This window comes from Limulus polyphemus, unplaced genomic scaffold, assembly GCF_000517525.1.
Source record: "Limulus polyphemus unplaced genomic scaffold, Limulus_polyphemus-2.1.2 Scaffold276, whole genome shotgun sequence".
NCBI classification, from domain to species: Eukaryota; Metazoa; Arthropoda; class Merostomata; order Xiphosura; family Limulidae; genus Limulus; species Limulus polyphemus.
This window is the reverse complement of record NW_013665886.1, coordinates 305,032-323,085: the sequence shown is the minus strand read 5'-3', so window position 1 is coordinate 323,085 and position 18,054 is coordinate 305,032. Positions and strand designations below refer to the sequence as shown.

General features: G+C 32.4%; 1 protein-coding gene across 1 annotated transcript in view; it reads left to right on the top strand.

The window, feature by feature from the left end:
- Positions 1-18,054, top strand: part of LOC106456964 (transcription factor Sox-5-like) — a 337,448-nt gene that overhangs the window by 309,227 nt on the left and 10,167 nt on the right. Inside the window, exons 6-12 of the mRNA XM_022382769.1 lie at positions 2,165-2,278; positions 4,139-4,423; positions 7,085-7,311; positions 13,754-13,946; positions 14,634-14,739; positions 15,644-15,871; positions 16,744-16,911. Of these exons, the coding sequence (XP_022238477.1) occupies positions 2,165-2,278; positions 4,139-4,423; positions 7,085-7,311; positions 13,754-13,946; positions 14,634-14,739; positions 15,644-15,871; positions 16,744-16,911 (1,321 nt within the window). The remainder of the gene's footprint in view (positions 1-2,164; positions 2,279-4,138; positions 4,424-7,084; positions 7,312-13,753; positions 13,947-14,633; positions 14,740-15,643; positions 15,872-16,743; positions 16,912-18,054) is intronic.

The window sequence follows — 18,054 nt, the reverse complement described above, 5'->3', positions numbered from 1 at the left end:
CTTCTGATAGTTTGTATAATGTCAAGTCTTCTGATAGTTTCTATAATGTCAAGTCTTCGGATAGTTTGTATAATGTCAAGTCTTCTGATAGTTTGTATAATGTCAAGTCTTCTGATAGTTTCTATAATGTCAAGTCTTCTGATAGTTTGTATAATGTCAAGTCTTCTGATAGTTTGTATAATGTCAAGTCTTCTGATAGTTTCCATAATGTCAAGTCTTCGGATAGTTTGTATAATGTCAAGTCTTCTGATAGTTTGTATAATGTCAAGTCTTCTGATAGTTTCTATAATGTCAAGTCTTCTGATAGTTTGTATAATGTCAAGTCTTCTGATAGTTTCTATAATGTCATGTCTTCTGGTAGTTTCTATAATGTCATGTCTTCTGATAGTTTCTATAATGTCAAGTCTTTTGATAGTTTCTTCCATTTACTGTGGTTCCTCACTAACTGTAAGTTAGTGGCTGAAAGAAATATAAACGTGTTAATCATCATCATCCTTACACCATTCGACAATTTTCATTATGTAGCTCTCTGAACCAACCTTTCCAACTACACGTTGATAACACCACTTGTGTTGTGCCTCATTTTTCACCACTTGTTTAATAACTCTATTTTCCGTTCCTTCCGTTTTCCTGTTTTTCCTCAAAGGCCGCGAGTTGAAAAGTCGAAGAGAACAATGAACCACGTTCTTTCCACAGCTGAAGGGTATGATGGCAAGCTTGCGTTACAACGGCCAATTACTAGAGCTGCCAAGAATAGTTCTATAAATAAGCATCACTGATCTAGATGTTTCGTATCTGTCCATTGCTGTAAACTTATGGATTTTTGTTATTTTCACCTTACTAGAATGTGTTTAACAGCTATAGCTCATCTGTCTGGAATTTCAAGGATGTTTTTCAGTAAGTAAGAAAGAAATGTACAACATGCGCATATAATTCGCGATTTTTACCACTTTATATTACATGAAAAGTATCTATATCTTTTGTTCACGGTGAATTCCTGACTATCCGACAGTGCAATGTCTTCATACTAGCTTATGGCTATAAGGTTGTGTCACATTCCTTTCATAAGAATGATATTTGGATAGCGAAATTGTTAACGATTTCTTTTTACTCGTTCACTGCTCGTGGAGTCCAAATTCTGCATCGTCTTGAATACATTTACGTTCTGGCTGTTAAAATATTCAGTGTAAAAAAATGCTAAACTAATTGCATAAAATCACTCATTTTCTATATAAAATACACGGGGGACCCTAGTATTGATTAGTATGATTAATTGCAATATTCATGTTATATCTGTTTCAACTGTTTGTGTAACATATACTATTAGAAACCCTGTAACGAACAATCCCATTGATTCATGGACAATGTTGCACCTAAGAACTTTCAAACAACTTATCTAAAAAGCTCGTAGATATGGATCACGCACTAAATTTCTAGGATTGAACAATGTAGAGTCAAAGGGCACTGCATTTCAGAGTAAAGAGACTTCACTATTATCCACAGAAATGAAAGACTGTGCCTTGAGTGTACACAGCTTATACAGATTGGAATGTTCTAAGATGTCCGTTGAATATAAACAGCTTATACAGATTGGAATGTTCTAAGATGTCCGTTGAATATAAACAGCTTATACAGATTGGAATGTTCTAAGATGTGCGTTGAATATAAACAGCTTATACAGATTGGAATGTTCTAAGATGTCCGTTGAATATAAACAGCTTATACAGATTGGAATGTTCTAAGATGTGCGTTGAATATAAACAGTGTAACAAAATGAAGTTTGCACCTTTCTAAGGTGTTGCATTAAATCAAATTAACTCTTAAATCTTTCAAAGGTCTAAAAGATACATTTTAGAAAGTTTTATGATGTTCAGTAAAAACATATAAACGATAAACATTTAAAAATACCTGTATTTGCATTTGATTCAGATAAAGTACGAACTTTAGAAAACCTCATAAATGCTAGAAATATAGCTATGTTTGTAAGTTTTAATTTGACGACTGAAAGGTTTTCGAAAACGTTTGGGTTATCGAATTTTATTACACATTCTCATTGAAAATCACAGGGACTTGTGAGCATATAAGTATGAGTACAGTATACGCATCAATGAATATTATGTAACTCAAAAATGAACATCTTCCAACTATGTTTTGTTTTCTTTAGATTCATGTTGAGAGCAACAGAAATGGCGACGAAATCCAGCGAAGGCAACAAGAGCAAATCCAACGACAGCAGGAGCAGCTAGCTGAACAGCAACAAAAGATTCAGGAGTTACAGGTCAGTTAATCAACCAGATTCTTTGATATCGTAGTTTAGAATTTGATAGAACAGAAACTACAGGTCAATAAACCAACCACGTACACTGACATCATAGTTTAGAATTTCATAGAACAGGAACTACAGGTCAGAAAGTCAACCACGTAGATTGATATCATAATTTAGAATTTGATAGAACAGAAACTACAGGTCAATAAGTCAACCACGTAGATTGATATCATAGTTTAGGATTTCATAAAACAGAAACTACAGGTCAGTAAGTCAACCACGTACAATGATATCATAGTTTAGAATTTCATAGAACAGAAACTACAGGTCAATAAGCCAACCACGTAGATTGATATCGTAGTTTAGAATTTGATAGAACAGAAACTACAGGTCAATAAACCAACCACGTACACTGATATCATAGTTTAGAATTTCATAAAACAGAAACTACAGGTCAGTAAGTCAACCATGTAGACTGATATCATAGTTTATAATTTGATAGAACAGAAACTTCAGGTCAATAAGTCAACCACGTAGATTGATATCATAGTTTAAAATTTGATAGAACAGAAACTACAGGTCAATAAGTCAACCACGTAGATTGATATCATAGTTTATAATTTCATAGAACAGAAACTACAGGTCAATAAGCCAACCACGTACATTGATAGCATAGTTTATAATTTGATAGAACAGAAACTACAGGTCAATAAACCAACCACGTACATTGACATTATAGTTTAGAATTTGATAAAACAGCAACAAAAAATTCGAGAGTTACGTGTCAGTAAATCAACCACGTACATTAATAACGTAGTTTAGAATTTCATAGAACAGAAACTACAGGTCAATAAGCCAACCACGTAAATTGATATCATTGTTTATAATTTGATAGAACAGCAACAAAAACAATTAACAAAAGGATTAGCCACACTCTGTGAGAAATTGTATGCTAATACAGTGGCATGTTGCTAGATAAACGAGCCGTGGCATTTCGAGCGACATGTTTAGCATATATATAAATATATATATATATATATTCGGTTCATGGCAAATTCATAATTATTCACAATGCAATGCCACTAAGAAAAAAAATTGTCCTCTGAAGCATATGCAACTGCTTTTTCTGAAGAGAAACGTTGGTACAGTGAGACTGTTAAACGATGTAAAACCAAAAACATAATATTTCGAAGAAAAAAGCCTTCAATGGAAGCGAAAACATTTGCACAACAGATAATTTACAACAGCAATAAGCTCCAAAACCAACCCCAGAATAATAGCTCTCACCAATAAGGTGAAAATTATGATTATGATAGAGAACCTTCCGTCCCAAATTGTTATTTTGATGGAACCGGGCGTATCCCCTATTACCATTAACAAAATAATAAGCAAGAAATTGTAGATGACGAAGACTCGAAACGAACAGCTGTTTTCATGAGAAAGATGGCTAAAGAAATTAGAACCACAGTAATCCCATTTGATGACACGCCTATTAAGTTAACTGATGTAGCTTCAAAGGACTTTTTTTTTTGCTTTTCATCTACTCAAACATGGTCGCGGAGATGAACTCAACGTTCAGAGAAAAGACTGGATAATATGCATGGTCTTAGCTTCAATTCGTTAAACATTAATGCTAATCATGCTCATCAGACTAAACTTGAGGCGATAGCAGATGGAAGAAGTAGTTCCAAACGCAACATTGGAATTAGATCATCTCTCTTATAAAGAATATTTAACCTTCAGTAGTACACAGTTCAGAATTTCCTCCTGGGTTTGGATGTGTCTAGCAAAATTTTACTCTTTGTACGTACTGTTTATTGCCATTCTCTGTGTGTGTGTGTGTTTTAAGAGTTTTCCTTTATTTATGCTTAGGTTCGACTTAGTGGTCAGTACTTGGCTGCATCAAAGAATTTATCCAGTATACCTGAACTAACCACAGGCATCATTCCTCAAGGCCTCATGTTTCTTCCTGTCTTTGAAGGAGGCTTTCCTAGTGGGCCAGGCCTACTCCACCCCGATGCACCAGTTCCGGGGATAAGTAATCCGGTGACTACAGTTATTTCTCCCATGCCTGTGCCATCACTACCACGCAGCTCCTCCACGCAACAGTCGCCCAACATAACAACAAGCATATCGCCAGCCGGTTTACCGTCTTCGGTACGTTCTACGTAATAGACTTCTTATGATTCTGTGTTTGACGTTCAGACATTTTGATGTTCAGAAAAATTAAACAAGATAAAACACTCATAAATGAGAAAATGAAATGATTGAAAAATACTACTTATATCAGATCAACAAAGTTAGAGCGAGATATCTTATAAACAATGTATTATCCATTATTACAGCACAGCTACCTAATATACCACTCAACAACTCGTTACCAACTATAAATCATATTTTAATACTAATAAACAACTGCCTGTTCTCAACATTTCAACTAAACTACTTGACCAATGATTTGACGCTGATTTTTCATAAGATACATTTTCAATCCCTCACTATGGAAGAGTTTTTTTTGTTTTGTTTTTCTTGCTGTTGTTCTTCGATGGTAGCCTATCGGACTGGGATTTCGAGAGTATCAGGCTCGAGACGTGATACAAACCAAACATGTTTCGATCTTTCAGCTTTAAGTGCGTTATAAGAGTAGCAGTCAGACCCACTATTCGCGTAATAGTAGCCATCTACTTCAGGAGGGGGGGGGTGCTTCTAGTTAGTTGCCTTCCCTCTGATCCACAGGTACTGTCATGCCTAAACCATACAGGAATCTCTGACCTGGTCTTTTAGTTAATTTTGTGTGTAATGTATCTTTCATGTGAACTAACAAACAAAAATACAATTATGTACACTTATAGTAATGAATGTGTTGTATTTGTGAGTTCTACGTTTTGAGTACCAGTACAATAACGTTTTATTGTGTGATTAAACTGACCATAATGTTCTAGTAGTGTCATGTTTTTATAGTATGGTTAGTTCCCATGATATACGAGTATTACACTATTTCCCTTGTAATATTCAATTATATATGATAGCCTTGTGTATATTTCTGTCTTATATGCACCATGGCTGTAATTTCTTTCTTAATTGTATATTGTTCTGTTGTAGCCTTTGTGAATACTACATTATTTACCATTATCGTAATATCTTTCTTGAATGGTGTACGTGACTGGTAATAGTTCTCTTTTGTGGCATACTCATGACATTTATCTTTATCTTTGAAATTGTTGATTTGCTCGAATACAACTTTATGTATATTTTCGTGCTACAGATCCACCTAGCGACAAGGCTACTGTTTTAGTTTTTTATGTATATGTTTATCCTATTAATCTTCGTGGCATTGTGACTAATATTTTACATATATGCATTTTTATGTAGTTCTTAGTTACTTTATATATAGTAAAATAAATCTATTGTCATGGTCAACCAGTGTAAGCCTAATATATAATAATAATAAAACTTTGTAAAGTTAATAATAAATTTATATCCGTATATTTATCTTAAACATACATATCACTCACTCTTGTATATGGATTTTCTCAGTCTAAAAATTTGCAGCCTTTCTTGTTCATTATCAGTTATAATAGAAAGATTTTTATTTACATTCTAATTATATTATCGGCAGAGAAAGGTCGGAATAGATATTTTTATGAGCCAACCAATAACATTAAACTCGCTTATGACGCACTTCTGTATTTCGAACAACCTCTAATCATGCACCGTGTTTCTGTGGAATCTTAAGTGAAAATGGATCAGAACTCAAAATCGAGACTAGGCACACTTCTCGAATAATTGCCTAGCAAAATTAAATCAGAGTTAAGTACTGTACAGTGAGTGGCCTTTGATCTTCCTCCAACTAGAAGGGGGAAAGCATTGCTTATGAAATATTAAGAACACTGAAGTCCTGTTTGCGTTATAAATGGCCATTATTCAATTGGCTTGCATTAAGGCATGAAATATTCATGTAGATAATGTACACCTCAACAATAGAAGATAAAAGCAAAGACAAATCACGCGCTGGTGATGCAGCCACGATGCTTCCTTTGATACCATGGGTCGGTGTTTGGAAGCTTTCATTCTGTACAACTCTCTAGACTTTCCCGGTAAATTGATTTTCGGGTTCCTTTTGAGTAAATATCTAGGGCGAGAACATAATCATTGAAATGAGAAACGTTGAAACGTAGTTGCCTACATACAGCAGCTTAGTACAAACATTATAGTCTATGTATAATAATAGACTGAGAGCCATTATCTTCTGTTAGAAGTGTAAGCGTGGGACGGACATTTTTGAACGAGGATTACACAAAGTAGCTCATTTCTTATGCAAGTTGTATGGTTGCTAACAATGGCAAAGTTCTATATACGTGATTTTTCTTTTCAAGATAAAAAAACAAACTTGAATTGCTTTAAGAACTATATTCTAAGAATTGTGTAATATGTCCTGCAGTATTTTATAAGTTTTCTACTTTTTGTAGTCAACTTCTTGCACATAGAGACTATTTTCGTTAGAAAAAAAACATTTGATTTATTTACTATTATATATGGAATTTGGATGAAAACCATGGCATTTGTAAGAACGAACAAGTAGAAATGTTTCTATAGCCGCCCAGTTTGCCTTTTCTAGTCTTTTACATACGCTTTGGAATACATTTATTTTGAACTTACTTTTTTGTTGACTAGTATTTCAAAATTAAAACCCAAACGGTCTTACAGCCGTGGTACCCGCTAATAGCTAATTCTAACCAATATATTCATTACGTATAATTTTTGCAGTTGTTTCTGCTTGAAATATTATATTTTGTAAATAAATATTTTTTTCCCTAGTCATTCCTGTCTCAACTTCAACCCTGGATGTCAGGAGCTCTGCCAGGTGTTCCGACCTATAACTCACCCAATAACTCTGTGCATTTCACATCCGAGAAACCCAGCCCCGCATCGACAAACAACCATGTCAGTACTCCAACCCCGAGGTCTACAGACCCAACAATCCCAGATTACGAGGTGCCATTGAACTTAAGCAAACCGAAATCCTGCGGTAGCAACACAAGCAGGTAAAAAAATATATCAATAATTGAGTTAAGTTATATAATTAAAGTGTTACTATTTTTGTCTATATATACCCAGAAGCTCTCTCATTTACTTTTCGGATACGAGTGATTTCGTTTCAGAAAAAAAACTCTGATACTTAGTTTAAAACATAAATATTTCTTATGATATTATTGCACCCAACCAAATAAAATTACAAACCCTTAAGAGCATTAAGATTTGTTATACTTTAACCTAGAGGTTCAATCGTTCTTACCATTTCATACAAAGGATTGTACATTCATTTAGAGATTGAAACTTCCTTACCCTTTTATCCTTCATCTAGGTGTTAAAAACTTTCTTACTCCTTCATCTAGGTGTTTAAAACTTTCTTATTCTTTCATCTAGGTGTTTAAAAGTTTTTTATCCTTTTATCTAGGTGTTTAAAAACTTTCTTATCATTTTATCTAGGTGGTTAAAAAACTTTCTTATTCTTTCATCTAGGTGTTTAAAAGTTTTTTATCCTTTTATCTAGGTGTTTAAAAACTTTCTTATCGTCTTATCTAGGTGGTTAAAAACTTTCTTGTCCTTTTATCTAGGTGTTTAAAGATTTTCTTATCATTTTATCTAGGTGTTTAAAAACTTTCTTGTCCTTTTATCTAGGTGTTTAAAGAAAGTTTTACATGTCTAGTCTTTCTTCTTACAATAACTGTGTGTATGTGAAGTAATGTTAAACAGTATCAAGGTTTGACATCAGATACGGTTCTTTAGTCTTGTGAACGAACAGTAGGAACAACATGTAGAAATGTATATGTGTGTGTTTCGTGATTGTATGCTTTCATTGACGCAAATATCACTAATGTGGTCATCAAAGATTTATGATAAGTGTTGTTATTCTATAATATTAATTAATCGTTTGTAGTAAAATGTAAGTTATAATCTCATTCAAACATGTTACGTTAAATAATGTTTTTGACAACTTGTAGAAGTACTATCACAGTATATTTGTTAAAATCCTTTGGTAATAACGGTAATTAAGTATATGTGAAAGTCCGCCTTTGTAAAACATGAGATAAAGTAATATGGGTAAATTATTTTGTTGTATAAAGTCAAATTAGTAAAAGTGTTATCGCATAATAAACGTTTTATCGACGATGTAAAATATTGTATAAAGTCATCAAAGTATACATTTTAATTATTGCATGATATCGCCCTTTTTAGAGCGATTTAAACATATAGACATGTATTGTGTGCGTGGTACAAATGTATATATGTATATATGTGATCATGTTACGTTAAATAATATATCACGTCATTAAAAACACTTGATAGATAATTAAAAGAGTAAGTTTTAATTAAAATATCGTCCTTTTGGGACATATATATGGTAAAGAAATTTAATTAACTGATGAATTAACGTTAAGTGTCTTTTTTATGACGATTTAATGAATTAGTCTTGAGCATCAATTTTTAGGACGAATTAATTATAAATGATTTAATTAATTAGCGATTAATTATATTCTTGTTGAGACATGTAGTGCATGAGTCATGGCTGTCTAGAAACACATTCTCTGCTTTGTGGTAGAATGATTTAATTATTTATTAATTAACTAATGATTTAGTGTTCACTGTCATTTCTAGGATTAACTAATTAATTAGTGTTAAGTGTCCTTCTAAGGACGAATTAATTATAAATGATTTAATTAATTATATTGTTGTTGAGACATGTAACTTATGAGTCATAACTGCCTAGAAACACGTCCTTTTCTTTGTGGTAGGATGATTTGATTATAATTGAATTAGAGCTAAGCATCCTTTTTAGGATGATTTAATTAATTAATTAATGATTAATTATGGGCATGATGATACATGTATTATATGAGTCATTGCCCCCTGTAATTGCGGCATAGAAACACTTCTCTGTTTTGTGGTACTATTACGTAATTATCCATTATTGCAGCCTGTCTAGTATCCAGCTATAATTTTAGTCCTTGTTAGGTTAGTTGCACCATCTGGTGACTCTTCATTGAACTATGACGTCCTGTTATGGTGGCCTAACAACGCGCAACTTTTGGAACTATGACGTCTTCATCTTTGATGACATCACCCCCCTCTCCCTAACTTCCGTCTTCATGTCACATGGCGGCATGCCAATTTCCACCTCTGAAGTGCGGGACTTACTACTTTCCTTATCTTTTCATCTAGATGTTTAAAAAACTTTTCAACATTTTTCGTTGTCTTTCATCTAGAGCTATAGGCTTCCTTACCATTTTATCTAGAGGCTTTAGCTTTTTTACTCTTTTATTTCAAGGTTTAGGCTTTCTCACATATAATGTAGAACTTTAATCTTCTTATACTTAAGTGTTTAAACTTTAGGATACGTTCATATAGAAATTTTAAGCTTCCTTACTCTTTTGTAAACTAACTTACCATATCGTTTATAATTTTCAACTGCCTTAACCTTTCATTGAGGGGTTAAAGAATTCTTAAACTTTCATAAAGAAGTATAAGCTGTTGTAATCTTTTATTCAAATGTTCAAATTTTCTTTTAAAATGTTTAAATTTTATCTAGATACTTAAACTTTGTTACTTTGTCATCTAGAGTTTTAGTTCTTCTTACCATTTCATACATACGTTTAAGTTTTAGTAAGCTTTTTAATATCATCAAGAAATTTAAGACTTCGACACTTTGGCCTACAGAACAGGTTGATTTCTGACTCTTTAGTCTAAAGTTTTAAACTCTCTTTTACTTTCTTCTAGAAGTCTGTCTTTATGATATACTTATCCAGATCTTTACGATTTGTTAACATCTCATCTAGAGGACCGAGACTTTATACCTTTCATTCTGAAGAATTCTATTTTTATACTCCCATGTATAGAAACTGAATTCTTCCCTCTCCCTTTACTTTAAAGACGTTTTTATTCTCACTACTATAGGTTAGCTTCCTTGCCCTTTACTCTATATGGTTAAGTTTTTTCTATACTCTCAACTACAGGTTAAACTTCCTTACCCTTTTCTCTAGATGTTTATGTTTTCTTATACTCTCATCTCTAGTTTAACTTTCGTAACTACCAGTCTAGATGCTTAGATTTTCTTATGCTCATTGCTATAGATTAAACTTATTTACTCTAGATGTTTATGTTTTCTTAACGTTTTTTCTTATTCTATACATTTAGCAATTTTATTCTTCTAGAGGATTAACGGCTTTTTTCTTAACATTTAACATTGTTATTCTTCTAGAGGTTTAACGGCTTTTTTCTTAACATTTAACGTTGTTATTCTTCTAGAAGTTTAACGTCTTTATTCTAGAAGTTTAACTTTTTTATATTTTAGAAGTTTAACTTTTTTATATTTTAGAAGTTTAACTTTTTTATATTTTAGAAGTTTAACGTTTCTTGTTCTATAAGTTTAACGTTTTTGTGGTTTTTTTCTAGAGGTTTAACGTTTAGTTTTATTCTGGAGATTTGGCGTTTTTCTTCTTCTAGAGGTTTAACGTTTTTTTAATATTCTAGAGATTAAACATTCTTTTTTTTTGTGATAGAGGCTTAAACTTTCCCATACATTTATCTTGGATTTTAATCATCTTGTACTTTTATTTCAAGTTTAAACTTTGTATTCCTTTGTCTAGAAGTTTAGGGTTTCGTTGCTTTCCATCCAGAAACTTAAGGCTATTCAGGTTTTTATATGAAACCATAACTTTATACATTCATTACCAAAGGTTGTTCTTCATACAAATATTTAAGTTATTATATTCCTCCAGAGCTACACGATGTTATATGTTTCTATTCTAGATGAAATTAATTCACCTTCTACAACTAGAGTTATAAATTGTTAGATGTTTCTATTCTAGATTAAATTAATTCACCCTCTACAACTAGGGTTATAAATTGTTATATGTTTCTATTCTAGATTAAATTAATTCACCTTCTACAACTAGAGTTATAAATTGTTAGATGTTTCTATTCTAGATTAAATTAATTCACCCTCTAAAACTAGGATTATAAATTGTTATATGTTTCTATTCTAGATTAAATTAATTCACCCTCTACAACTGGAGTTATAAGTTGTTATGTGTTTCTATTCTAGATGAAATTAATTCACCCTCTACAACTAGGGTTATAAATTGTTATAAGTTTCTATTCTAGATTAACTGAATTCACCTTCTGGAACTAGGGTTATAAATTGTTATATGTTTCTATTCTAGATTAAATTAATTCACCCTCTACAACTAGGGTTATAAATTGTTATATGTTTCTATTCTATATTAAATTAATTCACCCTCTACATCTAGGGTTATAAATTGTTATATGTTTCTATTCTAGATTAAATTAATTCACCCTCTACAACTAGGGTTATAAATTGTTATAAGTAGAGGGTGAATTAATTTAATATAGAATAGAAACAGAACTAGGGTTATAAATTGTGAGATGTTTCTATTCTAGATTAAATTGATTCACCTTCTACAACTAAAGTTATAAATTGTTATGTATCCTCTTCCATTCTTAAGTGTAAGCCTTTACAATCCTCCATTCAGAGTTATAAGTTCTCATGCAAACTTTTCATTTATAAATGAAAGCTTATCTGCCCTTCCAGCCAGAGTTATAAACTTTTATATTACTCTTCCATTTACAAGTGTAACTGTATATATCCTTCCAGCTAGAGAGAGACACGCTTTATACTACTCTTGCAGACAGAGTAATAAGCTATCATACTATATTTTTATTTATAAGTGTACTTTTCTATACGTTTTATCCAGAAAGAAAGTCATAGTATATACTCTATCAACAAAGAGCATCCAATTCAAGCCTGTTTTCAAATATTATACTTTCAGTCTAGTTGGTTTAATATTAAGTTGAAATACATTTTCCTTTAATCAGGGGTATTTTATTCAATTCTTAGGTGTAAAACTAAATACCAGAGTTATAAAATAGCATACTTTTCTTTCTTAGTTACTGTTACATCTAGGGTTGTGGGTTGCCTTATAAGAGCGATCCACTTACGCTAATACAGAGTAGTATCGCTACAGATCCGAACACTGGCGCCAAGCGACATGATTAGCACCTGTATGTGGATTCACAGCAAATTCGACAGTGCAATTCCGCTATGGAGAAATTATTACTGTAGAGCGTATTAACGCCAATTATACCGGATGAAATTCCTGCAATGCATGCCAGGTCGCCAGAAAGGTATGGCTAAATTAGGAAAAAGCGTCAATGACGTGTCTAAGTACAGTCAACAAACCACCGAAGATGAAACTACGCCCCCTCTTCTAAGTACAGCAGAATGTCAACAAACCATGAAAGATGAAACTACACCCCCTTCTCCGAGATAACTGAAGTCAAGTGGCATGTCTAAGTACAGCAGAATGTCAAAAAAACATGAAAGATGAAACTATCCCCTTCTCCGAGATAGTTGTAAAGCAAGTAACATGTCTAAGTACAGCAGAATGTCAACAAACCATGAAAGGTGAAACTACCCCCTTCTCCGAGATACTTGTGAAGTCAAGTGGCATGTCTAAGTACAGCAGAATGTCAAAAAACCATGAAAGATGAAACTACCCCCTTCTCCTAGATACTTGTGAAGTCAAGTGACATGTCTAAGTACAGCAGAATGTCAACAAACCATGAAAGATGAAACTACCCCCTTCTCCGAGATAGTTATGAAGTCAAGTGACATGTCTAAGTACAGCAGAATGTCAACAAACCATGAAAGATGAAACTACCCCCTCCTTCTCCGAGATATTTGTGAAGTCAAGTAACTGTACATCCATGAACGTACGTGCATTTGGTTTCCTTGAATGTGCTTTCGTAAACCTACGTACACCTATAATGAAGAACGTGTAAAAAGTTTGTTAAAACGTGTGGTTTAAGATTGATTTCGTCGTCCGTATCAGAAGAATGTTACAATAGAATTGGGTTATATTGCGTAATTATAACCATCAGGCTAGTTACCATTATCGATGGAGGAAGTAGTTCGTAGAGCACTAAGGAGCTTAAAACATTGGTTTATAAAGTGCAATTAACCCTCCGTAGTTAGTAGTTTTATAAAGTGCAATTAACTCACTGCATTTAATAAGCGTTAAATCTTCTTCCTTTTCTTTAAAGTTATAGGCTATAGAATTTCTGTATTTAAACCCATAATTTGTTAAACCATTGAATGTACTTAAATATGTAAGCAGCTTTATTTTTTATTCCTTTTTACCCCCCCCCCCCAGTGGCACAGTGGTATGTCTGCGGATTAAAACGCTTGAATCCGGGTTTCGATACCCGAGGTGGGCAGCGCACAGATATCCCATTGTGTAGCTTTATGCTTAATTACAAACAAACAAATCTTTTTATTTCAGATTTTATGTTGGCCTGTAATGTTCAAGTGAATTCAGCCATTCTCTTGCACTTTGTGCATCGAAAAGTTTAAAATAGTAAGTGTTTACGTGAAAAACTTATACAGTTCTAATGTTTATATTCTAGTGTCAGTTGCAGCCCAACGCCTCAACTTAACGTTAAACAAGAAATACGAGAAAATGTACAGTCTCCAAACCTAGGCAAATGGCGTGCCCCAAGTCAGAACAACAACCAAGTGACTTCTTCGTTCATTTCACCCTCAATCCACGTGTCTAGTGTAGCAAGTCTACTTGGGGCGGTAGCCCCTAGTAGTGTGTCGGTATGAAAGCTGTTTAAAACCTTGATAGACATTTGGTTTAACTATTGATTAATCTGGAATGTTTAAAGAGTTATTAATGTCTAAATCTTAGTAGGCTACAAAACATTCTAACGATCTTATTGTGGTATACGAAATATAACTTTATAGATTAATATTTCAGTGTATTCAGAGATCATTCTAAAAAAGCGTTCTTAAGAAGTCTTGAAATGTATTGTTGTTCCTTTGAAAATCTAAATTGCAAGTTTTTGTTTTCTCTATCTTAAGGTTATCTTATTGATATATGTCTTTATCATCAATGGTTTAAAATATCAATCACTCCAACCCTTTTCATGTATACTTTTTAATAGTACCTCTTGCTTTGTAACATGCATATTTTATTTACAATACCTTCTATATATTTCTAACTTTTAACATGTTTTTCATATGTTATATTAGTATGCATAAGTTAGTTCAATGGAAGTGAATCAATTGCATTGTTATAGCTCAGTAACCAAATTGATATATTCATTTAGTAAGTAGTTATTTATTTTAGATTATATGCATAACCCGAACCAGTGCTGGAATTAATTGTACACAATCTGTTAAATCGCTTTGCCATCAGTTCCACCTAATTTACGTATGTCAGTGAAATATGTTTACATTAATTAAAAATCATTTTATTTCAGTTTTTATAATTAATGTTTCTAGGTGGCAACTTCGCCGTTTTTTCATAGAACAAATTCTTATGGCATACTTCCTCCACACTTGAGACCGGCGTCACATTTACCGCTAGGTGGATTTGTTGGTCATCCTGGTAAGAATTTGTTAGTTAAAATTTAATATATAATTTTCTTTGATACTATTTTTAGTTCATTATTGATCATAAATTTGTTGTTAGACAAGAAACTACTTTAGTCGTTTCATACTAATGTCTTCCATACAACAGAATCATTAAAAAAATATATAAATGTATTTATATAATGTAAATCGTGTATTCACAAGTTTAACTTTAATTAGTTAGCTCTAACTTATTTACGAATTTAAGCCAATATTATGTCATATGTGCATTACAAATTTACACAAAAAATATATTTGAAATTTTTATTAACGATTTATGAAAAAAAAGTTCAGACTACGTTTCTTACAGGTCCTTATAGCACAGTAAATTATATTTTGTGAAAAATGTGGTCAATTACTGTCTCTCATTTATCATTAGAAATATGCAAACGTCATACTTATAAGTTTGATTTCTTTAGATGATAGTTTATTTAATATAATAAAGGAATATCAAATTATATAGCACTCTATAATTGTTATGAATCTTTAAAAAATCAACTGATTTATACACGACGTACAGAATAGCACATGAGATAACAAAAGTGACGTCTAAAATTTGAATTTTTACGTAAATTCTTCATATATCCTGTTGGTTTAAGAGGTAATTTATTTGAGAGGTTTGTTTATGCCTCTTTATTCTCGAATTATCACGTGGAGTGACAAATAATGGCACCGAAAGCCTTAAGCAGATGGCAGCGAAGGGCTTCTGTAATTAGTGAATACATTGATAACCTATACGTTTTGTTTAATAAGTGCTCTCGAAATGTTAATTTCAAATTTTTAAAAAGTCATATTTTTATTTTAGTATTATCGTTGTACTTATGTGTAAAATAAATGTTCGCAAATTTTAACAAACAAACTATATTCAAACTTAATCCAAGGTACCTTGTTGGGAAAAGGAGTTCCAACCACAACACTTGGCTTAGGACAGTCTTCCCCTACTGGTCTGACTTTCACAGGAGGTGACAAACAGTTCCCTCTCCAGATGTACCTGACTTCTCAGAACACGGGCACGTTTTCTGCTTCATCCTGTAATTCCAAAATTGACACACACAATACACTCTCGAACGAAGAGGACAAGAAAGGCGAGACTGTTATTACCTATCAGGGTAAAAAATAATTCGGATCTTTTGATCCACATGAGTTAAAACCCATCGTATCTCAAAGACAGACTTGAAATGTCGCTTTCTACCCCTTGTTTCAAGGTTTTCGTCTTATAAGTCTTGACTTGTATCATAATAGTAAATACAAATTGTTTTATGTGGAAGCAACGTTATCCAAGAGTTAACACTGTGTCTTCATTCATTTTAAGTGAAAATATCTTATGATAACATCGTGCAGCACGAGCTGAAGAATAAGTTAAGTTTGGAAGGCACTTTTTATTTTAACTTTAAATTGCAATTTATACATAATTCCTATTATTGAATATTTAGCCACGTTCTTTATCTACCTAACTTCACTAGCCTTAAAGATAAAAACGTAGATTAGATGTATAATGTATCTGTATGTGTAAAGGAAATGTAATGGCGTTATTTAGAGAAAATCTTGCACTTTAACATCGTTAAAATATCTTTGTCATAAAAACCAAATACAAGCAAGGATACAGCATAGCTAAAAAATCTATCTTTCTTGGATAACAGCCAAGTCTAAGCCGGGATACAGTTGGGATAAAGAATCTATCTTTCTTGGATAAGAACCAAGTCTAAGCCGGTATACAGTTGTGATAAAGAATCTATCTTTCTTGGATAAGAATCAAGTCTAATCAAGGATACATTTGGGATAAAGAATCTATCTTTCTTGGATAAGAATCAAGTCTAATCAGGAATACATTTGGGATAAAGAATCTGTCTTTCTTGGATAAGAATCAAGTCTAAGCAGGGATACAGTTGGAACAAAGAATCTATCATTCTATTTGTATAACATTTGAACAATAAGTCACAGATGCTGGATATTAACAAAGCATTTTTATTACGTTTTACAGGTAAACTACTGGGAGCCAAGATTATTCGCCAGGCTAAGAAGGACTCGGAGGGGAGGCCTCACATCAAACGCCCTATGAATGCCTTCATGGTGTGGGCCAAGGATGAAAGAAGAAAAATTCTTAAGGCTTGTCCTGATATGCACAATTCCAATATCTCTAAAATACTTGGTAAGATATTACCAGTTCATTACTAACTATCCAAAACCACAGTAAGTTTCATTGTCGCAAACTATTTTCCACAAATATATCATCAGAAAACTTTAAGAATTTATGGGTATTTTAGTGTTGGCGAAAGATAAATTTACTTATTATAGTCGTTAATTTTTGGAAGTGCTCTTTAATTAACCCGGCCCAATCTGGTAACAGATTCTCATGTGAACTTGTATATTTGCTAAAGATGTCTTGTGTAATTTTGTTGTTGAAAATTGTAGTGTAAGCCTGTTAATCATATATTCATGCCCGAGCATCTGTTTACTCTAATTCGTAAATTCTCTAATTTCCATGTTGAAGTTCACTGGTAAGGAATTTTCGCGGCTGATTCAACAGCTTTTTTTATGAAATAATCATATATTCATACTTGATATCAAAAGTCTTTGCTGGAATTTTTTTGTCTTATTTTCACGATCTTATGCATTTTCGACTAAGTAGAACTGAAAAGATAGTGTCTGTCTCACACTGTTTGAAATAACTCCGGGTGTGTGACATGTTGGTCGAAATTATAACTTTTTAAACGATGCTTATTTTGTGTTTTGTCATAAATAACAGTAAATGCTAATCTTGAAAGATCATCTGATTAAAGAGTTAGCTATTCCTTTTATGGTGCGCATTAACACAATTAAACGAAATCTTTGTATATCTATTGCTGTACTTTCCATTTGTCTCACTTTTTATTATGATTGATAATTTTTTTTTTCATGTACTAAAGATTCTATTTTGCTACAGTTACCAAAACTTATACATTATGTTTACACATTACCAAAAAGCATGGCGATAGCAATCAGTATAAACGTTCATTACGGAAAAGTAAACAGGAAATTCTACAGAATTTTGGCACATTCAGCTGATATGTGATCAATGGTCTGGGTTAATTCTTGCTTTTACCATTTATAAACAGAGAAACAGAGAAATGAGTTAAAGATAAATGAAATATGAAAAATGAATGTGGAAAATTATGATTAAAAACATATAATCAAAGATTCATTATAAACAAGCCAAGTTAACCTTTAATTAAATAAATCGCAGTAATTTTTATAGAAAAAAATTTATATTTGTTTAGCAAAGGAAGATAGGCTTGTTTGTAATTAAGCACAA